Source organism: Hyperoodon ampullatus, assembly GCF_949752795.1.
Source record: "Hyperoodon ampullatus genome assembly, chromosome: 6".
NCBI classification, from domain to species: Eukaryota; Metazoa; Chordata; class Mammalia; order Artiodactyla; family Ziphiidae; genus Hyperoodon; species Hyperoodon ampullatus.
Window position 1 is genome coordinate 121,037,199 of NC_136919.1, and position 24,305 is coordinate 121,061,503.

General features: G+C 46.8%; 1 protein-coding gene across 2 annotated transcripts in view; it reads left to right on the forward strand.

Moving 5' to 3' along the window:
* The window catches only part of FDFT1 (farnesyl-diphosphate farnesyltransferase 1), a gene marked incomplete at its 5' end in the record, with an annotated part of 46,280 nt that extends 22,326 nt beyond the window's left edge, over positions 1–23,954 (forward strand). The window contains 7 exons of one of the 2 annotated variants that reach the window (XM_079705715.1): positions 2,165–2,262; positions 3,074–3,257; positions 8,207–8,335; positions 12,133–12,324; positions 15,344–15,520; positions 16,643–16,795; positions 23,071–23,954. In XM_079705715.1, coding sequence (XP_079561841.1) covers positions 2,165–2,262; positions 3,074–3,257; positions 8,207–8,335; positions 12,133–12,324; positions 15,344–15,520; positions 16,643–16,795; positions 23,071–23,292 — 1,155 coding nt within the window. In that variant the 3' untranslated portion in view covers positions 23,293–23,954. Of the gene's footprint in view, positions 1–1,903; positions 2,263–3,073; positions 3,258–8,206; positions 8,336–12,132; positions 12,325–15,343; positions 15,521–16,642; positions 16,796–23,070 lie in introns of those variants that run through there. The other variant, XM_079705714.1, reaches the window with a different exon arrangement.
* Positions 23,955–24,305: the final 351 nt, after the last annotated feature.

Consider the following 24,305-nt stretch of genomic DNA (forward strand, 5'->3'; position numbering starts at 1 on the left):
CGTTGCGGTGGGCGGGCTTCTCATTGCAGTGGCTTCTCTTGTTGCAGAGCACGGGCTCTAGGCGCGGGGGCTTCAGTAGTTGTGGTGCGTGGACTGAGTAGTTGTGGCTTGCAGGCTCTAGAGCACAGGCTCAGTAGTTGTGGCGCACGGGCTTAGCTGCTCCGTGGCATGTGGGATCTTCTTGGACCAGAGCTCGAACCTGTGTCCCCTGCATCAGCAGGTGGATTCTTAACCACTGCGCCACCAGGGAAGTCCCAATGTGTGATGCACCTTTGACATCAGCCCCCAAACCCTTAGTTGTATCCGGGGATTAAAACATTTGCCAGTGCAGTGAAAGGAATCATTGTGGCCTGATAACAACAGTTGTACGTGAAGAGCTGGCTTAGAGCTCAGAAAAGAGCTGTTATTCTGTTCCTTCTATTTTATTGTGAAGTCTTGCCTCTCCACATTTTGATAGGGAAGGAGTTGGTGAATTGTTTTTAAATACTCTTTGAACTTACTCATTTACTCATCAGACCTTCACTGAGTATTTTTATATGCCAGACTGTATGTATGAAATGATTTTTACTAATATATGGTGCTTAGTAAATGTTAATTTTTACTAATTTTTTTTTATTGAACTTGGCAATAATTTCTCATGATTATGTGATTTAAAAAGAAAAGGTTTATTCTCTTGACAGAAGAACATGTATCCATGGTAGGAAATAAACACATATGAAAAGAAGATAGTTCACCTGGACTCCAGCAGGGTCCCAAGGTTCACTGTTAACATTCCAAAGTGACTATGGGATTTCTATATACATATATATATATATGTGTGTGTGTGTGTGTGTGTACGTGTACATATATTTATTTATTTATTTTAAACCATCCCCCCTGTTGTTAGATATTGCAAATGTTTCCCGTTTCTCTCTTAAAAAGAGAGTGGGGGAGACTGGGGGGCGTGGTATATGGGGACTCTGTATTTTCCACTCAATTTTCCCTGAACCTAAAACTGCTCTAAAATATGAAGTCTCCATTAAAAAATATACAAAACAGCCAGCAATTCTTTCTGATATGCTTGCATATCAGAACATGGCTTTTTTTTTTTTTTTCTGGAAAAAACAGTTTTTGTCTTCCTTATGGAAGATTAAATAAGGTTCGTAAAGATCGTTACAGCTCACTGATTTGAAAGGGAAAGATGATTAAAAATCTTAAAAGGAATAGCTAGCTTTCCAGAGGATAATAGAGGTTTAACAGGTGTTAAAGTAAAACCAGAACTGGACATTAGTTAAAGGAGTAAAAACAGATTTCATTCAGAAAAGCAATTGCAATAGAGAAAGAGACCTCAGTATAGAACTGGGCTCGGTTCCGAATACAGCAAGGAGCAGAGTGTAGGTGTGGGTGGACGGAAAAGTACTAAGAGGACACATCTGGGGTGAGGGGCATTCTGCTGGAGGCAGGTCAGGCCGCTGGGACGGTGCGGGAAGAGGAGCGGGCCACATGGTGCGGGTGATCATACATGGCGGATGAGGGATTCTGGCTAAACCAATTTAGCAGGTTTCTTGCTAAAGCTGAGCGACGCAAAAGATAAACACAGAAGTACAAAGGTGGAGGATTTAGGAGCCTGACTGAAGTTTGGCCGGAGAGATTCGGGTTCCGTTAACAGCCTGCGGGTTCTGGGGAGAAGGGGAACAAGGTGAGGAAGGCGCGGGTGGGGAGCCGGAGGCCGCGGGGCGGCGCTCGCATCTGGGCAGGGTGGGCGGGGCTGGCCGCGGGGCGGGAGGGGCGGCGGACGCCCGCTCCCTGCTCCGCCGCCCCAAGCCTATTGCGGTGGAGCAAGAGCCGGTCCCGCCCTTCGGTGGGCGCCCCTCCGCTCCTCTCGGGTCTATGGAGGAGAAACTGCGCTGGCCCCGCGATTCCCATGGCCGCAGTCGCCTGCGGCACCAAGGCCATGTCCCTTTTCAAGCGGACCTTGGTGCTGAGCCCCGGCGCGGCGCCCAGGGGCGCGGGCACTCCCCCGCGCGGCTGCCCCTTGCCCCCCGCCACTTGGCCCTCCAAGGACCGGCCGCGGGGAGAGGGCGTGTGCGGCCGGCTGCGGAGCCCCGCGGCAGCCGGCCGCCCGCCCCAGCCCCACTCCAGCCCCTCCGCGTCTCCCACCGCCGTGTGTCTCCTCTGCCCGCAGGACTCGCTCAGCAGCAGCTTGAAAACTTGTTACAAGTACTTGAATCAGACCAGTCGCAGTTTCGCAGCTGTTATCCAGGCGCTGGATGGGGAAATGCGGTGAGTGGCGCAGGCAGCTCTTTGTGACGGGGGAAAGAAAACTTTGCCACGGGTCATTCGAAGCCACTTTTTGACACGGCCCCTCGCGTTGCTGTCTCCGTGCTTGTGGCGTAGCCTGAACAGGTCCCGGTGGGTGAAGGAAGTGTTCGCGGTTGAAAAACGCCTGTGTTTACTTTAGAATGCCCTTCCAGGCACCTGGCCATCTCATAGCGTCCCTGCAGGCCCAGCTCTTTCAGGGAGGGGGAGGGGATGTTTATTAACTTTTTTTAGTGTTGGCAGCTGGACCTGTCTCTAAGCGGCTCATGCATTTTCCTTGGCTTCACTTACGCTACTTTGCATTTCTGGTATATTGGGTTAATTCTTCTGAAGTTGCCTCTGTGCAGATTACGTAGGTGACTTAGCCGTTAGGTATGATAGTATTGATAGTGAGAAGTTATTGTGTCCTTTGACTTTATCTTCTCTGCAAAATAATAGTTCCAGCCAAATGGTCTGCTGGTCTTTCTACAGGTGTGCTGCGTTAGTTAAATGTTAACTCATTGTGGGAGTAGTAGTGACGTCCAGCTGGCAGGTTTTTATTTATTTATTTATTTGTTTTTTATAAATAAACTACAGAAGTCCATTCTCCCATCTAAGAAAGAGAAGCCAAGAAGTTGCATTAAGTACGAAAAGTTTTGGATATCCCTTCATAGTTCTGTAGAGTTAAGCGTGTAGGAGGGTTTAGAAAATGGCCCAGCAAAAATGAGATGTGATTTTAAAACAAATATCTTTGAACGTTTGTTCCAATGTGTTGATAGTTATTCCTTTCTTACAGCCACGCAGTATGCATATTTTATCTGGTTCTCCGAGCCCTGGACACGCTGGAAGATGACATGACCATCAGTATAGAAAGAAAGGTCCCCCTGTTACACAACTTCCACTCGTACCTTTATGAGCCCGACTGGCGGTTCACGGAGAGCAAGGAGAAGGACCGACAAGTCCTGGAGGACTTTCCAACGGTAGCGGGACTAACGGGACGCAGTCGTGCGCGTGATTGGTGGGGTGGCCGTCAGCTGGCCCGTGTGCCTGGCGGGAACTGCAAAGCCAGCAGTCTCAGGGCAGTGTAGCATAATGTGGCGATGGTGCGTCTCAAGCCAGACTGCCTGGGTTGCGGCCCCACGCTCCCACTCGTTAACTGGTGCTGCGTTACATAGCCTCCCTGTGCCTCCGTTTCTTCATCGGTAAGACAGAGAGAATAATGGTCCCTGCCTCCTAGTGGGGCTGTGAGGCTGGAAAGAGTTAACGTAGGTGGGGCTCTTAGGTGTTAGCTGCTACTGTCATTACCAGGATGTCGTTGGGAAGTCCAGCCTTCCTTCCTGTGGAAAGAGCACTCCAGTGCCAGGGTCTTGAAAGCTGGGTCCTCCAGCCAGTGCACCCGAGCATGCAGCCTAGGTGTGTCGTGCTGCTGGCCTCTGGGGCACCCCGAACCTGGTGGCGTGCTGTGGGGTAGGGCACGGGCTCTTCGCAGCTGAGCTGAGGACTGAAGCAGGATGATCTCTGCCACTCGCAGCTGTGTGAGCCTGGACACACCCCTTAACTTGCTTGTGCCTCAGTTTCCTCGTTTGTAAAGTTAGAGCTGCGAGGCCTGAATGAACTCATACATGTAGAGTACTTAGAATAGTGTTCTATAAATATTAGGTATTGAGTCCACTCAGTTGGAGTAAAGTGGGTTCTAATTAAAATCTTGAGCTTTAGAAGATCCCACAGATTTCTCTTGTGCATGCGACTAGGACCTACTCTTCTGGGATTTGCGCAAGTCTTATCACATAAATAAGTGATTCTTCCGTACCTTATAAATAAAGGTTTGATTTAGCAAAGTCTCATATTCCCTAAGAGCCCAAAGAAGCCCTTTTTGTTGACAGTTGCCAGAATTTGAGGGGAAGAATAGTCCTTAAGTGGTGGCTCCCTTACTATTGAAACAAATCTATATTCTTCAGCGGGGAGGGGAGGAATCCAACCATTACGGAAGAATGTTTGAGAAGGACTCCTTTGGAGCAAGGGCTGTTTCAGATTACTGAGATCACACCTTCAGTGTCCAAGCCAAAAATAAAATAAAGGACCATACAAACCAAGAGAAAAGGGCTGTGAAGAAAAATTAGGTGGCGTTCATATAGTACGATACAAAAGAAGAAAAGAGAAAAATCTGGTGAAGAGTTAGGCAAGTAGAGCTCTCACATAGGGAAGGTGCTGGCGATTGGTTCTCACGGGACACCTCTCACAAGACCAGAGCAGGTGGCGTCTGCCTGGAAGCCCATGGCCATTTACCAGTGAGCTTTTGAAACTGCCAATGCAGAGAAAGGGCCGCAAACAGGGTAACATCCCACTTGTAACTGAAGTGTGTTCTTACTTAAAAAAAAAAAATCATACATTGTTCTAGCTGGAGCCTCCGAAAACAAAAGCAATCTCCCAGACTACTTGAATCTTCATAACAAACAATTTCTGGTCATGGGATAAATGTTTAAAAATCAAAGCGGCCCTGTCCACTCAACAAAAATGAAAGAATATGAAAATAAATGCCAAAATAATTTCGGAGCTATAGCTAGTAAATTTTCAGACAGTATTCTAATGTGCGTATGAAACCTGAGTCTATTTCTTTATAAAAACGACACTTTGTTCTGGAAGGTTCAAGGTGAAGACTAAATGCATCTTTTGCTGTACTGGGTCGTAGGGTCAGCACACAGGCGCTACGCTCTCAAAAGCAGAGACTCGCTCCTGTGGAGTGAAGGGGACAGAAAGTGCAGGCGTCGCTACTTTGCTGTTGTTAACCTCTTACATCCTTGTGAATGTGAAATACGCGAAGCTGTGTGTTGTGTGAGCGTGTGTAATTTTAAGACACTTGCGTTGGCGGTCCTGTCCGTCTGTGGTTCAGCTTGGGAGAGGAGTGTGTGGAGACGCCTCCTGCCTCACCTTCAGGAGCAGTTTGTGTGTGTGCTGGCTTGTCCCAGCAGCTCCAATTTGAAGGGTGAACCGGTTGCCGAGGGTTCGGTGTACAGTGGGTTTGAGGGGAGGGCCTCCCTCACACAGCACTGCTCTCAGATGGGGGGCAAGAAAGGCCCTTCCCCCACCCCTCACTTATTTAGTTTTTTAAGTCCATCTTTTTTTTTTTTTTTTGGCCGCGCAGTGTGGCATGCGGGATCTTAGTTCCCCAACTAGGGTTCGAACCTGTGCCCCCTGCATTGGGAGCCCAGTTTCGTAACCACTGGACCGCCAGGGAAGTCCCTTCCTGCCCCTCACTTTAGAGGGCCCCCCTCTGGGCCACCTCACCCTCAAGGGGGGCCGTGGGAGCGTGCCTGCCCTGAGCTTGTACAGCTCCCCTTGTAGACCATCTTCTGGGGGTCTGGGGTTGCGTGCCCTTCATTGCTGCGCGCGGGCTTTTCTCTAGTTGCAGCGAGCAGGGGCTACTCTTTGTTGCTGTGCGTGGGCTTCTCACTGCGGTGGCTTCTCTTGTTGTGGAGCACGGGCTCTAGGCACACGGGCTTCAGTCGTTGTGGCTTGCAGGCTCTAGAGCGCAGGCTCAGTAGTTGCGGCACATGGGCTTAGTGGCAGTTCTTTTAATATTAGGAATATTAATTCTTTATCTGCAGTATAAATTCCAAATATTTTTTCCACCTTTTCACCTGCCTTTTTTCATCTTAAAAGCACTTGGTTCTAGGAAACCATTTTTTTAAATAAAAAATAAATTTATTTATTTATTTTTGGCTACGTTGGGTCTTTGCTGTTGCGCGCGGGCTTTCTCTAGTTGTGGCGAGCAGGGGCTACTCTCCGCTGCGTGCACGGGCTTCTCATTGCGGTGGCTTCTCTTGTTGAGGAGCACGGGCTCTAGGCACACAGGCTTCAGTAGTTGTGGCACACGGGCTCAGTAGTTGTGGCTTGTGGGCTCTAGAGCGCAGGCTCAGTAGTTGTGGTGCACAGGCTTAGTTGCTCCGTGGCACGTGGGATCTTCCCGGACCAGGGCTCGAACCCATGTCCCCTGCACTGGCAGGTGGATTCTTATCCACTGCGCCACCAGGAAAGCTGCACCCAGTGTTTTGATCATAACATCCTAAGGTTTATAATCAGGGAGATTTCTGTGCACATGCTCCCCTTGCTCCTGCTTCGGGGCTGGCCTTTCTCCATTGTACCAGTGGACTCCCGTGGTGTCCTTCCTTTGTGTACTTGGAGTCACTAGAGAGTAACCCCGGGACCTAGAAGTGTACTGTAGCTGGGAAACAGAATTCCCTGGAGGGACAAGGAAAAGCCCCTCCTGGCTGACCTCTCAGGCAGAGCTGCCTGGGGCGGTCGGGCCCCTCCCTCCCCACCCTCCCTCAGGTTTCTGGGAAAACGCAGAGCTCTTCATGGTCACTCCTCCCTAGATATTTTTGTTTTCATGTTTTGAATTATATAATGATGTAGTAAGTACCCAAGAGTTGAAGTTGGTTCACATCCAGCAGTGAAGTGTTTATTTTGGAGCCTTTGCTTTCAAGCCTAAGCCGCTCCTCCCCCAGCTCGCTGGCCTTTCCCCTCCTATAAATAGAAGTGACCCAGCCTGGGATCTGTTGAAAGACCAGGTCCTCGGGAGATTCAGGGATTCAAATGACCTTTGGTAGAGCTGTTCGTCCACGTGGGAATTACCTTTTGGCTTTGTCTTGGAACAGCTGTTCTGGAGAGAACAGTTCTGGAGAGATCAGTTTGGTTTTATGGAATTTGGGGGGTTAACAGTTTATGTTCATCAGAATAATCCTAAAGGATCTTAGGCTTCTGAACCCCTTCAGTGCCCTGCAGCCCTCTGGGTTTCCCTCAGGTCCTTAAATTTAGGTGTTTCCTGAGGGAGTTTCTCTAACCTTTCTGTAAACATAGACCAGGTATTTCTCACACTTCGGAAGCGTAGCAAAGTCTATTCACTGTTTTCAGTATTGTGTGTTGATAGCATATTATTTGAGAAGTTTCATGGTGTTTTTTGGGTTGGCCAAAAAGTTCGTTCGGGTTTTCATCCCATCTTACGGAAAAACCCGAACGAACTTTTGGGCCAACCCAGTATATTCTATTTTGATAACCTACAGACACTTCTTTGAACTTAAGCAAGATACTTGTACAGTAGCAGTGACTTTTAAGAACATCAATAGTACTTTTCGACATTAAAGCTTGGGCTATGAAAAAGAAATGTTGGATGGCCTGCTGCAGATTGAACTAAACTGAGTTGTTTAAGGAATTAGCAAAGTGTAGCCTTATAGTAGGGAGACACCGTAGCTTCATGGTGTGAATTCGCGAACTTAGGATAGACAATGGTTGGCTGGTCTCCTTGCTAGAACATAAGCTCTGGGGGCGGAGTTTCTGGTCATCTCCCGGCTGTGCATCCCAGTGCTCACAACAGTGCTTGTTGCATAGGAAGTGCCCAAGACATGTTTGCACACATGAATCTTCCATTATCATGAGGCTTGTCTGCAAATGAGGCGTTCTTCCTAAAATTCTTACACTTATGTCCAGTTTTATGTTGAATTATCTCATTTCTCATTAGGTGGGAAGATGAGCGTATAATAAGACTATGAATCTTTTTTTTTTGGGGGTGGGGGGGCTTGCCCCGAGGCTTGTGGGATCTTAGTTCCCTGACCAGGGGTGGAACCCGGGCCCTCAGCAGTGAGAGCTTGGAGTCCTAACCCCTGGACTGCCAGGGAATTCCCTGAATCTTCTTTTGAGTCTAGAAACTTTAGCATTTCTGTACCCTTCTATTTTAGTATTGATGAAATTTGCCGAACTTATTCAATATGTAGAAAGCTAGCATAATCTAGATGTTAGACTTACAGCTGGATCGTTGGGGAGTCTTCCCTAATGAGTTCTGTTGTTGCTTTGCTTTATGATCTGTAGGTACCCTGTTGGTTCCCAGTTTTAATACGTATTTCATATTTTCTGTTTTTTATGACCTCCATTTCAGATCTCCCTGGAGTTTCGAAATCTGGCTGAGAAATACCAAACAGTGATTGTTGACATTTGCCGGAAGATGGGATTTGGGATGGCAGAGTTTTTGGATAAGCGTGTGATGTCTGAACAGGAGTGGGACAAGGTTAGTGTCCCTGTGGAGCGTTGTTGGTGTGAGTGGCACTGATGAACTGGCAGTGCTCACTGTGACATTCGGGCCGGGGGACAAGGGGTGGTTTCACAGCCCAGCTGTAATGTCTCCACATAAACACTTAACAGGGGCTTACGTGTAGTCATACCTGGAATAATCGTTGCTCTGGAGAGTTTATCGTCAAGGTAGGCCAGGGGTCCCCAACCCCTGTCCACAGCCCGTTAGGAACCGGGCCGCCCAGCAGGAGGTGCGCGGCGGGCGAGCGAGCGGAGCTTCATCTGCCGCTCCCCGTCGCTGGCATTAGCCATCCCCCACACCCCCACTCTGTCTGTGGAAAAACTGTCTTCCACGAAACCGGTCCCTGGTGCCAAAAAGGTTGGGGACCACTGAGTTAGGCCAGAGCAGATATAACTCGTCCCAGAGGTGCAAACATTAAGCTGATGAAAGTGTCTCTGACTTGCTGTGAAATTTGAGGTTAATGACCAAAGTATTGCATGTAATATAGAGACATCAGTAGTTCTCACATCTTAAAATGTGTCTTCTATTTTTTTTTCCTTTACTGAGCACGCGTGTGTGTTTCTGAGTCATTTCCAGTTCCTTCATAACACAAGCTTACTTTTTTTTAAAATGAAATTTGGGTTTCTGTTCGTTTTTAACATTTCTTTATTTAGGCTGTGCTGGGTCTTACTTGCAGCATGGTGGGTCTTTACTTGTGGCATGCGGGATCTAGTTCCCCAACCAGGGATCGAGCTCAAGCCCCCTGCATTGGGAGCGCAGAGTCTTAGCCACTGGACCACCAGGGAGTCCCCACGAGCTTACTTTTAAATTCAGTGCCACCTTGGCCCCATTTACTTAGGAGTAGGTATCAGACTGTTAAATTATATTCTGTGTCTGTTTCCTCAGAAACAAAACGGTTCACGAGGATCCCAAGGCACTAACTTGGATCATAGTTGCATTACGCTGGGGAGTGAGTGCCTTTCTAATACCCGCTCCTCCTTCCCCATCATCTTTTCATACAAATAAGACGATGCGAGAGGTTCCAGGTTTCTTGACGTCCGCCTACCTCTTTTTATGGCGCTCGTAGGTGCACATACGTGGAGGTGCACTGCAGGAGCCCCTGGGGGGCCCAGGTTGTCTTCCTCCAGGGACAGAGCAGCTGGAAAGGGCTGTGAGAGCAGATGATGTGGCAGACACAGTTATACTGGCTTCCATCTGGCCAGAGGTTATCCCTGACCAGCAGCTGTGAAGGACGTCGGCCAGGGGTTGGGGAGAGCGTGCTTCTGCGGACAAAGTGACGTAATTGACTACGGGGACTAAACTCGACTCAAAATACAAGATAGGAGGGGAGGGGGTCTTGCCCATTTTCCATAGGAATGGCCTCTGTGAGACTTACTCATCACCTCAGTGGAAGCAGAGACATTTTAAACGTCTAAATTGTGTATATATTTTGCGTCTCTAATAGTGTTTAGGTTAGGATCCCAGAAGAGATGCTGCTGCATATTCATCGAGTGAGTGTAGGTCCAAGGTCTGGCCTCCTCATTTTTCACGACTCAAAACTTGATGACAGCATCTTTGGAACTGGTGGTTTATGCTCCACGAGTTAGCGTGAGTGTGGCTGCTGCCAGAATATCAGTTTATGAATTTAAAGTTAAAGCTGAAACTCCTGGCCACGAACCAGCACTGGTTATCAGCACAGTAACTTCCTTTTCTGCCATGCAGATCTGTTCAGGAAACTTAATTATAGGCTGTTGAATAGAAGTTCTGATCAGATAAAACTGAATACTTGTAAAGATTTTTCTTTTCCTTCCACTTTAGAGGAAAATGAATACCTCCATTCTAGGAGTACTTCTACCCAAAGAACTGTTATCTTAACATAAAATATACTTTTCCTTGGACAGCAATATGGATGTTGTAATGTAATATGTAATGTTTTTATTAATTTCTAGTAAGTCTTTTAAAAATTTCGTGTAGTTGTCCACGGCTGCTTTCTCTCTGATTTCAGCATATCTTTACTCTTTCCAGATCCTTCCTCTCCTAGAACATATTTCAAGTGCTTTTTCTACCATTTCATCGTACCCCTTGATTAGTCTGTGACTTTGTATTACTTTCTTTTTTTTAAAAAAAACAATTAATTAATTAATTAATTTTTGGCTGCGTGGGTCTTCGTTGCTGCGCACGGGCTTTCTCTAGTTGCGGCGAGCAGGGGCTACTCTTCATTGTGGTGCACGGGCTTCTCATTGCAGTGGCTTCTCTTGTTGCAGAGCATGGGCTCTAGGCGTGCGGGCTTCAGTAGCCATAGCACGCAGGCTCAGTAGTTGCGGTGCATGGGCTTAGTTGCTCCGCAGCATGTGGGGTCTTCCCAGACCAGGGCTCGAACCCTTGTCCCCTGCATTGGAAGGTGGATTCTTAACCAGTGCACCACCAGGGAAGCCCTGTATTACTTTCAACCAGAGACACTCTCTACTCTGGTCTTTGCCTAACTCTGCTGCAGAGGGTACGTTCTTTAACTCCTCTTCACTTCTTAAGTTGTCTAATGGACATTCATTTTATAAATGTATTGCTTTAAGTAATACAATATTGTAAATCAACTATATTTCAATTTAAAAACAGAGTATTCCATTGAGTTGTCTTAGAATACTCTTCTCCGGGGAGGACAGCTTTGACAGACCACTTGTATAGAAAAAAACTTCTTTGACAATTAAGATTTACATTTACTCAGATTTCATTTGAGAGAAAGACAGAGTTTTAGCAAAGTTGTTAAACACTCCCTCTGAAGCCAATACGGCTTGGCTGAGAATCCCTGGCCTCTGACTGGCCAGATGAGTGATCTTGTGCAAGTTAAGTGACGTCTCTGTGCCTCAGTTTCTGCATCTGCACAATGGTGATAATTATTGAATGTGCCCCAGAAGATGTTTGTGAGGACCGAATATGCAGCATGCTTAAAACACATCCTTGAGGACTTCCCTGGTGGTCCAGTGGGTAAGACTCCACGCTCCCACTGCAGGGGACCCGGGTTCGAACTCTGGTAAGGAGCTAGATCCCACATGCATGCCGCAACTAAGAGGTCTGCATGCCTCAACCAAAGATCCTGCATGCCACAACTGAAGATCCTGAGTGTCGCGACTAAGACCCAGCGCAGCCTAAATAAATAAATTAATTAAAATTTTTTTTAAAAAATGAGTGAATAACTTAGAAAAGTATATTTAAAAAATAAATAAAACACATCCTTGTTATGTAAAAAAAAAAAAAAAAAAAAGTACTGCCACTATGTTCTTAATGAGGATCTTGAGACACTGCAAGATCTTAAAATGTCTTCAAGATTAAATTCTACTTAGTATTCTAGTTTCTGTTAGAATATTCCTTATTCCCTCATGGCCTTCACTCCCAATTTGGGATATCAAAAAGTTTACTAGTTTATTTTTTCAATAACCTTTTATTCTAGAAGCAGTGCATGTGCATTGTACAGATATAGAAAATACAGTAAAATAAATAAATAAATAAATAAATAAATAAACCCAGAAACATCACATGAGCCAGAGATCACTTTTGTTAAGTCTTTTGTGCACATCCTTCTTGGAATGTTTTTTCCTCCTTACATGTACATGGTGTATAATGTGGTTTTTTTAAGCAAGATGAGATCTTTTACATTCTTTTTGGAACCTGTTTTTTGGTAGATAATGATCTCTGGCATTTCTGTTTTGGAACCTGGTTTTTTGTAGATAATGATCTCTGGCATTTCTGTTTTAGTAAAAGTTTCATTATTAAAGTACTTTAAAAATCGTCTTTTACAGTACTGTCACTATGTTGCTGGGCTGGTGGGAATTGGCCTTTCTCGTCTGTTCTCGGCCTCAGAGTTAGAAGATCCCTTAATTGGTGAAGACACAGAGCTTGCCAACTCTATGGGCCTGTTTCTGCAGAAAACAAACATCATCCGTGATTATCTGGAAGACCAGCGAGAAGGAAGAGAGTTCTGGCCTCAAGAGGTAATAGGTTCAGGGGATTTGGGGAGAAATACTTTTGAATGCTCTCTGACAACAAAACATTAAACCCTTCTGGTTGCAAGTGACAGAAACACGAATCAAGCTCCCTTAGCATAGGAGACGGTGTAGACTAGGTTAGGATTTAGTTTGCTTCAGGGGGACGGGCTGCATCCAGGGATTCAGACTGTGTAATAAGGCTTTGTCCCCTTTCTACCTCTTGGACAGGCTTTGTCCAGTGGTGGGTATAACGTCCCATGACTCACTCATAGGCTTGGTTCCTATGCCCATCCCTTAATCAGTTAGTAGCCAGAGCATTGAGCACTCGGTCTAGACCTGGAGTATGTCTGCCCACACATGTAGGGCATGTGGATTTCCTCCCAAGAAGGAAGGACTCTATGGCAAGAAGAGGCACCAGATGGGCACCCACTGCAGATGTTCATTATCAGAGATGAGTGGATCTTTGACTTAATTTAAAATGGACAGGGAAAGGGAGGGCTTTGACATTGATTTTATTCCGAAGGAAAGCTAGGAAATCTTATGACTGTCTCCTGATTTTACCCCAGCATTTACCTTTTGTTTTAATCCATCAAATGGTATCCTAGGGACTTCCTTGGTGGCACAGTGGTTAAGAATCCGCCCGCCAGTGCAGGGGACACGGGTTTGAGCCCTGGTCCGGGAAGATCCCACGTGCCGCGGAGCAGCTAAGCCCGTGCGCCACAACTACTGAGCCTGCGCTCTAGAGCCCACGTGCCACAACTACTGAAGCCTGCGCGCCTAGAGCCTGTGCTCCACAACAAGAGAAGCCACCGCAATGAGAAGCCCACACAACACAATGAAGAGTAGCCTCTACTCACTGCAACTAGAGAAAGTTGTGGCTCGTGGGGTCTAGAGTGCAGGCTCAGTAGTTGTGGTGCACGGGCTTAGTTGCTCCGTGGCATGTGGGATCTTCTCGGACCAGGGCTTGAACCCGTGTCCCCTGCATTGGCAGGTGGATTCTTAGCCACTGCACCACCAGGGAAGTCCATTAATATTTATGAATTTTGAAGAAAAAAAAGAACAGTACTTCCCTATGTTTATGCATGTTGGTAATAGTTTGTCCTTTATACTTCAAGGTCACTTTTTCTGCATATAAAGTTTTTAGCTCACATTTTCGAGTTTCTTAAATGTGTTACTCCATGTTCTCCTGCTTTAAGACCGTCTGTTGAAAATCTAACGATAACTTACTCTTCTTTTCCGTATACGTGATGGGTTCTTTCTCTCCTCCTTGGTGGTCACTGCCTGGATCCGTTATCAGTGGAGATGCTGAATGGTGCTGTCTTAATTCTGTCATCCTTTCCGCATTTATTAGCTGGAATTTTGTATTTTGTAAAACTGTGATGGTGGCAGCATCATAGTGTTTGGATTTTCCCAGATTCTCACAAAAAAAAAAAAAAAAAAGATTGAAAAAACTCAACCAAAAAACTGAAACAGATGTATCCAAAACAATGGATAGCATGTCCAGAAGCACAAGTGACAAAGCATCCCCAGGAACTCCAAAACACAAATGGGTGCAGACAAAACACCAGCTCCAAAAACAAAACCTGCAAAACCTGTGCAGGACAAAGCCAAGGTGGCTACAGGGTGTCTCAGACCCGAAGGCAGGAGTGGACAGTGGGATGGACCCACTTGAGAAGAGCAGGTGAAACAGGAATGGGTGTTCCTTCTCTGGCTGTGGGTGAGTCCACGGGGGCCATGGGGAAGCTTGGAAGAGCTGGAGTGCATTGGCCCCCTTGAACTGGACGTGGACCCAGACCAGTCAGGATTCTCTTCCAGGATTGGGCCCCCATTGAGGAGTGAAATAAAAACTGAGCAGCGAGACCTATGTGACATCAACCAGATGCAACATATGAATCTCGTTTAGGTCCTTACTGGAAGAAACCAAGTGGAAAGAAAATTAGACAGTGGGATAATACGACTGCTAATTGGATAATTTGTATTAAATATTTATCGTTAACTTTTAGTTGTGATAAGATATATGTACAAGAAAGGTTCCTAGTGTTTTGGATATTCATAATGAAGTATTTGTGGATAAAATGATATATTAGGGCTATAATTTAAAATAATTTGGGGGCTGGGGCCGTATAGCTGGAACAAGATTGGCCAAGTGTCAGTAGCTGTTGAAGCTGGTGGATGGAAACATAGGCGCTCATTAACGTTTTTCTCCAGGTTCTGCAGGACAATCTTGTACCAGCAATCTGAGTGGGTTTAGGTGCAAATTAAGAATGGATAGCAAATGTGACTTACCATAGAATCTCTTAGTCATTTTAGGCCTAGTCATTTATTTGGGGGAGTGTATAAAGTTACAGTAAGCGTTATTCTTTAGGAAGCTTAAGAATACCCAAGGATAAAAGTACATTATTTGCTAGCTTCAGAAAATCCTCTAAATACTATTAAAGATCATCAAACCAATTCTACTGTTGGAGTTGAGGATGTTATTTCATTTTTATTTCATTTTCAGGTCACTAAGGTCAAGGAGGTAATGTTCTTACAGTAGAGACTCAGCTCATTTCCCCAAATACGCTTGTTCAGCAGTGTTCTTATCGGAACTGGGAATGTAATGTTAATCATTAATTATTTTGAGTCCTTGGCCATCTTGAGAATGTTTAATGTTTAGCTTGCAGTGTTGTTGTAGCTGATTTTGTTATAGCTGGTTATTTTCTCGGGAACAGACCAATGCCTTGCAAATAAGGAGGCCTCTTTGGCCTGAGGTCATCAAAGTATTGCTTAGTACATGCTGCACTAATTGTCCCAAAGGGACACTTTCCCAAATACTTAACTTACTCTTGATTATGATTAGATCTTGATTGTAGTCATAATAGACACTGCATAGAGGTTAAAATGGACTTGGTCTTGGTGAAAGATGAGGCAGCAGCTAAGAAAGGCTTTGTATATCGCAGTTCTTATACACAAAGATCCTTTCATGTGACTTGTACACTGTTCCCCTGTGCATGTGCTGATTTGTCTTTCGATCTTATCTGCCTAGGCTTGGAGCAAGTATGTGAACAAGCTGGGTGACTTTGCCAAGCCAGAGAACATGGACTTGGCCGTGCAGTGCCTGAATGAGCTCATAGCCAGCACGCTGCACCACATCCCTGACGTCATCACTTACCTTTCACGACTTAGAAACCAGAGCATATTCAACTTCTGTGCTATTCCACAGGTGTGGATCGGGGAGGCCGAGGGGTCGGGGTGGTGTGCTGGGGATGGCATGCCTAGAATGCGTGTACTGTTTTGGTCTGTGTATTCAGGAATGTGGTTCCTCAAAAAAATGACTCTAGTGTGTTTTCTTCTGTCAGGGGCAAGCACGTTCACAACACCTCCCCTCTGCCCCATGGCCATCACACTCAGGTCAGCCTTGAGGTTAAGCCTGCTTCTTTCCAGAACCTTCTAGAACCCTTTTTTCTAAACGAGTTAGTTTGATGCTTATCCTCACAATTAAATCTAGGGCTTTGAGTCAGATTTATGAGGAGTGCTGGGTGAAACACAGGTGAAGCTGTTACTAAAAAGTCTTATTTAAGGACCTAATTTTAATTTTGGCTGTCCTTTTCCCAGATCTTGGGATAACAGAACCTGGTCCTGTGGACCTAGGAGCTTATTCTTTTTAAATGTCTTTACCAGTTATTTCCGTTTTTAACTCAAATAAAATGAAGAAAGTTATAAGATTTAACTGAGTCGGAAATATGGTTTCGTCTTGTTCTCATGACCAATCTGACCAGTTGATGGAACTAAACTCTGTGCCAGACTTATGTTTCCATCTATCCTAGAAATAATTTACCTTTGAGCATGGGAAACTACACAGCCCCCTTTCTTTTGTCCCCTGCCACCCCCATGCTACTTTTTTTTAAAAATGTATAATGATTATGTTCATTGTAGGAAAAATAGGGAGAAAAAACAAAATAGAAAAAACTTTCCAGATATTATTTTGGAATATCTATTTTTCAGATCTAATAACCCATTGCCCCAGCATGGAAAATGTTACATTGGCTTGTGTTTGTTTTTTCCAAATAAAAAGGAAATATCATGACTAAACTATAGAATTATTCAAGACTGCAAAGGGCACTTGATTCTGTGTTTTGCTGAGAAAGGGAAACATGGGAAAGGGAGAAGTCTTGACATGCTTTCTTTATGGGTATTTTCTCTTGGTTAGTTGCATCTTAGCCCTTTGGCACTTTCTACCGAAGGTTCTCTTCCCTTCTCATGATGATTGCTTACAGTGCAGTTTCTCACTTTTTTTCATGAAATGAGATGAATTAGTGTTTTCTCTCTCTCTCATTATCTGTAGGTCATGGCCATTGCCACTCTGGCTGCCTGTTACAATAATCAGCAGGTATTCAAAGGGGTGGTGAAGATACGAAAAGGGCAAGCAGTCACCCTGATGATGGATGCCACCAACATGCCAGCTGTAAAAGCTATAATACACCAGTACATGGAAGAGGTGGGCTTTCATTTCATAATATCACTATTTAAACATTTCATGTTTGGAAATTAGATGATCTTAACAGCTCACAATGTTACGGCATTGGTGTTGGACAGGCTGGTGTCCTTCATTTGGAAGAACAGGCACAGAGAGCCGGGTGTTGGGAGCTGCCCGGTGCCCTGGTGAGAGGGGATAAAGGAAGCCAGGCCTTAGGACGGAGCTCCCAGGAGAATCATATTTTTTGAGCCGGAAGATGAAGTTAGAGGCCAACCAGGCTTCTTGTCTCACGACTGAGGCGTGTGAAGCCGAGGCTGTGGCTGCTGACTCAGCATCTAACTGAGTGGATCTAGGACCCCAGGCCACACTCCCGACACCCGGTCCAGTACTTTCCACTATGGCAGGGACCTCAATTGAGAAACCATCGTGGGGAATTCAGCAAAGGAAAACCATCAAGCTGCAGCTATTTCTAAATTTTCTAATGCAGATCTCATTTCAGATGCCCAAACCATCCTGTAAAACAGAACGTGCTTGTTCTAGTCAAATCTCCAGCTCTGGAGGGTGTAATACATGACTTGGTTCAAAAGAACTTTTTCTTAGAGGCTAGAACTCTACTCGCCAGGCCCTGGAGCGAGGCTTCTCAAATGGCGGTGATTTGGCTTCTCCCTCCCCTGGGGGACACTTGGCCATGTGTGGAGACATCTTTGATTGTCACACTGGGGTGTGAGTGGCTCCTGCCATCTGGTGCGTAGACACCCGCAATCCTTAGGCTGGTTCTTACTGAAGACTGAAATACTGCAGAAGGAGATGAAAACACACGGTCTCCCTCCCCGCAGGTCACTGCTGCCCCTAGTTTTCTGACCCTTCCGGTCCCCCGGTTATGCTTTGACAGGGATGAGATTTGTAGCAGCAGTTTCATCTAAACAGAATTCTACAAAACAACTCATTCCTCTGATTTCCATTGCACATTGCACCTTCTTCTTGTATTTCCTCCCTGTCTCGCACCTGCCAAGTTTTGCACCTCAGCATTTCTGCCTGAGGCACCTATAGAAGGTATAAGAGAAAAATCAGATTTTTAAAAAATCCTAAAATTCTTTTACTGACTAGATGAATATGTTCAGCCATTGACCAAAAAACTGCTGCTGACGAGACTTGGGAGATTGGGGTTCACTGTTTAGCCAGCACTTATTTGGGGCATACTCTGTGCCTGGCATAGCAGCCAAATAGGTGGATACTATTAATGTCAAGGAAATTTGAGGCCCTAACCCCACGGCTGGGGCCAGAATTTGGACCCAGGTCTGGCTGACTTCAGAGCCTACACTGTTCACCATGATTCTAAGGGCTTGAATTACCCTTTCTAAACTGAATAGTGCCTTTTTTAGTCACTGTTTCTCCATTTTATGTAAATTAGAAACATTCTATATGGTTTGTAGTTCAGAGAATATTTTAGTTTTGCAGTTTTATTCTGATCACTGATTTTAGAAAACGATGTTTTAAAAACTGTGGTAGGCAGTTCCATACTATATTAAACTTCAGATTTTATTAGGTATTTTCCTTAACTACTGGAATTAAATCTAGTTGTGATTCACAGTTTGATTTAGGGCAGGGCTGGGCAGACTACAGTTATGATTCACAGTTTGATTTAGAGCAGGACTGGCTGACCCCCTGATTTTGTAAATGCCTTTTTATTAGGACATAGCCATGCCCATTTGTTTCCGTATTGTCCGTGGCTTCTCAGGGCTCTACAGCAGCAGAGCTGAGTGGCTGTAACAGAGGGGGCCCACAAAGCTGAAAATACTTTCTTGGACCTTTAAGGAAAAGTTTGCTGACCTCTGATCTAGGGCATGAATTACTTTGTTTAAAATTACTCTAGGGACTTCCCTGGTGGTCCAGTGGTTAAGACTCCATGGTCCCAATGCAGGGGGCCTGGGTTCAATCCCTGGTCAGGGAACTAGATCCCACACACATGCCGCAGCGAAGATCCTACACGTGGCAATGCAGATCCCGCATGCCGCAACTAAGACCCGGCGCAGCCAAATAAATAAATGAATTTTTTTTTTAAGTCTATAAAACTACCCTAGTGAAACTCGGGGTATTTTGGAGGAAATACTAATAAGTTGATTTGACTCAAAAAACTGAAAATTTCTAAGTCTCAAGTAATAGAATGTGATAATGGTTTTAATATCAGCCTTAAGGACTTTTTTTTTTTTTTTTCGGCTGCATTGGGTCTTCGTTGCTGCGCGCGAGCTTTCTCTAGTTACGGAGAGCGGGGGCTACTCTTCATTGCGGTGCACGGGCTTCTCATTGTGGTGGCTTCTCTTGTTGCGGAGCACAGGTTTCAGTAGTTGTGGCATGCGGGCTCAGTAGTTGTGGTTCTCGGGCTCTAGAGCGCAGGCTCAGTACTTGTGGTACATGGGCTTAGTTGCTCCATGGCATGTGGGATCTTCCCGGACCAGGGCTCAAACCCGTGTCCCCTGCATTGGCAGGCGGATTCTTAACCACTGCACCACCAGGGGAGCCCAAGGACATTTTGTCAATACAATTTCAAATGAAGACTTTTTGTATGAAGTCCACACGTTGTCAGGCATTTTGCTGGTGGCCAGACGTTAGTTAACTTACTCCCGTGTCCCCTCACTGAGCACGTCTGTCCTTTGCAGTAAGACGGGAAGACGTTTACCCCTCAGGTCCCTGGTTGTAGCAGTGACGCACCTGCAGGGGACTTCAGAGTTCTCCTCTTGCAACTCTAAGGTGTAAAGGACGAGGTGGAGCGAAGCCGGATCCTCTGAGCAGGGGAGCTGCCCCTCAGGCCCTCATCCTCTGGAGCAGCCTCAGCTGGAAACCAGTCTGGCTACCTGGCAGCTGGTGAGAAGCTCAACCAGCTATTCCAGGGCAGAAACAAATGCTCAGGCAAACAGCCAGAAACTTTTATTTCCTTCTCTGCCAAAGATGATTCCTTGGCACGGGCCAGCTTCTTCAAGCGGGTGGAGCTTCCCGTTTGGCTGTGGTCGGTCCTCTCAGTCCCTGTGGGTCCTTGTGACTCAGAGTGTGGTCCTCCTCCCGGCTTCTGCGTCCCCTGCCGGCGTGTGAGCGTTTCAGTCCTTGAGTCAGAATGTGCCCATAGCAGGATGCCCAGGTGGCTCCTGTGAACACAGTTTGAAGAGCACGGCTCTAGCTCCCTACCTCGTTCTCAGCCAGCTGTGCATTTAACCCTGTGAGCAAGTACGGAACTGGATGCTGTGAATTTGGGTTTGGATGCCGTGAACTCAGGATTGGATGCTGTGAATTTGCGATGGGATGTCTGAACTCGCTGCACTTTTGTCTGTGTCCTGACCCCCATCTCAGCACTCTTTCCCTCCTGCCCTCTTGCCTGAGCTCCTCCGCCTTTCTCCCCCACCCCTGCCTCTCAGTGTATATCTGCGCTCAAGTCAGTCCCTGCAGACTGCGGGCACATCCTAACTCCTCCTGGGCTTCAGCTCTCTCTGCCTCCCCGCTCCCTCTCCTTTCCTTCACAGCTAAGCTTCTTGAAAGGGCAGGTCGTCGTCTTCTTTTTTAAAAAATATTTATTTATTTGGTTGAGTCGGGTCTTAGTTGTGGCAGGTGGGCTCCTTAGTTGCGGCTCAAGGGCCCCTTAGTTATGGCATGCGAACTCTTAGTTGTGGCATGCATGTGGGATCTAGTTCCTGGACCAGGTATTGAACCCGGGCCCCCTGCATTGGGAGCGCGGAGTATTAACCACTGCACCACCAGGGAAGTCCCAGGGCACGTGTTCTTAATGTTATTGATTCCCTTTTTTTTTCTCAGCCTCTTCATGGTAACTTTTGTTTCCTACCTTTGTCATTAGAACTTTTCTTACCGAAGTGATTTGATGACTCCCCTCCCCGCCCCAGCGCACAAATCTCATGAGCACTTTCTTTACTCTTGGCTGATCCCACTGTATTGTTTGACACTGTGGGTCTCTCTCCTTGAAGCCCTTTCCTCTTTTGGCTTCTGTGACACTTGACCCCAGTTCAACCTCCTACCCCTCTGCCTGCTTCTTGGTCCTCTGGCTCCTGGTGCTGGTGTTTCCTGGGGTTCGTTCTTGATTTTCGTGTGTCCTCACCACGTAAGGGATCTCCGGCTCCCCCAGCTCTGGCCTTGCTCATTAGCTGCTTTTTGTTGTCTGATGACATTGCCTATCACCTAATGGTGGAATCCAGGTGGCCTGGAGGCTGTTGCATGTCGTCGTCTGTTCTCCCTAAGCCACCTCAGGATTCTCCACGTCCTAGCTGTTCTGGCTGCTTTCATACTTGTCACAATATTGTGCGCATTACCCTCTGACCAAGCACTTCTAGAACTTTACCTACAAAAAATAACCAGAAAGTGTGCAGCAGTGCTTATTGGAGCATTTTGTCCTCATGCCTCGTTGGGAATGAATTGATTAAATTGTAGTACATTCATACTATGCAGCTTGTGTTTAAAAAAAGAATGACATTATTTTGTGGGTTCTAGCATTAAAAAATGTCCATAAAAAATCATGTGCGTGAAGGAAGTCAAATTATAGAACAGTATGTTTGTAACCTAATTTTTAAATAAAATTGTGTGTATGTATAATTTGATATGGATAATATAGTCATATATATTTGTACATCATATATAATCATATATAGTACATATAGTATATAATACATCTCTATGACGTTTTGTGTTTGTATAGAGGCTTATGTGGGCGTAGCAAGAGGTATAAAAGGAACTACACCAGTATATCATTATTACATTAATATATGTATTAATATGTAACGGTTTGTACATTTATATGTATAGGCTAATAAGCACAAAGCAAGGGGGAATAATGTAAGGGAATTCTGATTTCTTTAGTTTTGTTTTGCCTATTTTTATAAGCATAATTCGATCATCTAAAACTTTTGAGAAGACATGATAGTTTCGTCCCCGTGTGGTCTTCTCTCTGTGGCTGTGCTTCGTAGCATCGCGTTCGCTGTTGGATGTCACTGGCGTATTCCTGTCAGCGTGTTCTTTGCTTTCCTCGCTATATTAAATTGTAGCTGTGCTTTTTGGGGTGAGGGAGGCAAGAATATAAGAGAATGTTTGTGGGGAAAACACACCGTGTAATGGACAGACTGAAGAGAATGATTTAATAGATGCCGGCTCCGTCCCCTTCATCCGCTTTGCCTCCGTCTGGGCTCAGGTCCCCGCTGCGTCCCACCTTAGTGACCTCTGGGTCGGTTGGTTTGAGGCAGGAAACATCGATCGAGGGCCTGCTGTGTGCCGGGCACAGGGCTGGGCTGGAGATGGAAAGGCAAGGAAGCCGCGGTGCCTTCAGGCCTTCGGTCCATTCAGGGAGACGCGCAGATGGTGGCCCGGCGTGGGCGACGGGGAGAGTATATACCCGAGGGGTCCCTCGGCCCGACCTGGGCATTCGGGCCGGGTGCCATAGAAGACAGCTACCTAGGCCGAGACTTGGGCGGAGGTGGGACTCAGCCCGGCGACGGCACGTGGGAGGAGCGTTCCCGGGGCAGAGGGAACGGTGTGAGCGGGGAGGGAACAGAAGCAGCAGCATCGCACACGGAAGACGATCCCAGGCAGCTGTTACTGGCGTGCGCGGGGGCCTGGGCAGGGCCAGGGGCACGCTCGGGAGCTCAGGCCTCACCCGGCCGGGGATATGGAGCCCCGAGGCTGTCACGCAGAAGGGGTTGTAGGTCTCTTTAGTGACGGCGTGGTGGGGCAGATGAGTGGGTTTTAGGGTTCAAGCACAGAGGCAGGAGCTCGATGTGGAAGCTCCGATGGGAGGGCCTAACCTAAGCAGGAGCAGCGTTTGCAGGCGTGGGGAGGCGGCCTGGGCTCAGCAGGGGTTCCGGAGCTTTGGGAGGGGAGGGGGTGCCTCCAGGGTGACTCTCGGGGGCCCTGCTTTGTCCTCGCCTGCCGCGCACACCCCAGAGTCCATCGCGTTCTCCTCAGTGCCCGTGCCCGGTCTGTGCAGTGTGTTTCCCTCCTCCGTGTGGCTCTGCTGTAGCCTCAGCAAGCAACGTGGACGTCACTGGCTCTGCGAGGTTCCAGGGGTGGGGCTCTGTGGGGCCACCCTGCTGCTCCGGGATGGCCCGTGGGATCACACAGGCCCCGCTGACATCCTGCCGTATTAGTGGAGTGACTTTGGGTTATTACTTTTGTGTTCTCTGAGCCTCAGTTTTTCTCATTGGTAAAATGGGCATAAAAGGCCTAGCTGTTTCAGGTTGTAGTAAGAAGTGAACACAGATGTTTATAAAGTTCCTAGGACTTACTATTTTCTTCTCTTTCTTCCACAGATTTATCACAGAATCCCTAACTCCGACCCATGTTCTACTAAAACAAGGCAGATCATCTCCACGATCAGGACACAGAATCTTCCCAACTGTCAGCTCATCTCTCGGAGCCACTACTCGCCCATTTACCTGTCGTTTGTCATGCTCCTGGCGGCCCTGAGCTGGCAGTATCTGAGCGCCCTGTCCCGGGTCACAGAGGACTACGCTCAGACTGGAGAACACTGACCGGGCTCGGTCGGGAGACTCAACACCCCGGGAAATGGGCTGACCTTCTCTTCGGGGATGGCTGTGGGCTTCTCCCCGTTTTTCCCTCCTGCTTAATCCCTCAAAGAACTCTGTGGGCCTGGACCTTTAGAAACTGTGACATGTGATGAAGATAAGATTAAAGGGAAAGGACACTTCAGCCTCGGCTGCCTGTGTTCACCTGTGCCCACCTGGGCGGGGTGACAGGGCTGAGTGTCCACTGTGTGGGTCACAGTCAGGGCTGCATCCGGGCCTGCAGAGAGATCATACTTAGTGTGAATACGGGCTAGAATTAAATGTATTTAATTTGAAGCAACCTCTGAATACCTATCCTAGTAGAAAATGAAGTGCATTTTCTTTTGTTCTGTTCCTGTTTTTCTTATCCTTTTGTTTTCTTCAGTGGACTTGAATGTAGTAGATGCGAATGTTTAGAGCTCTAGGAATATTCCCGTGTTTCCTAAGGATGCAGACTGTTTGCTGCACGTGGAGGCCAGGAAGTAACTTCTGGGTGGGGTGAGCATTGTTTCCTCCTCTAAAGGGAATTTAGGTTTCAGGATTGCCTTTGGTCCCATCGTAGCAGGTTGGTTTCCAGTTAAGGCTGACGTTTTTGAGATTTTTATAATAAAGAACTGAATTACTCGGCATTTGTCAAGGGCAGTTCACTTGAAGCCTGGATGAGTGTGGCAGGTATGGAACTCCAGGCTGGAGTTACTGGTTGAGGGACGGTGGCCACTGCTGCCCCTGGGAAGCAGGGACCCGGCCTCCCCACCCTGCGCTGTGCCTGCCGGGAAGGGAGCAAGGGCATCACCTCCGCCAGCCTGCTCTACTTTTAGCTAATTCTCTTAGCTGCATTCAGAAATTTTACTGCATTCGGAGGGTGTTTTCAGCTTTGGGGTTTTTTTCTGTTTGTTTCTCAAGAAAGGCAGAAGATGTTTTCGGGTGATTGGCTTGAAAGCCAAGTGGCACTTAGCCCAGTTCCCCCAGCACGGTGGTCC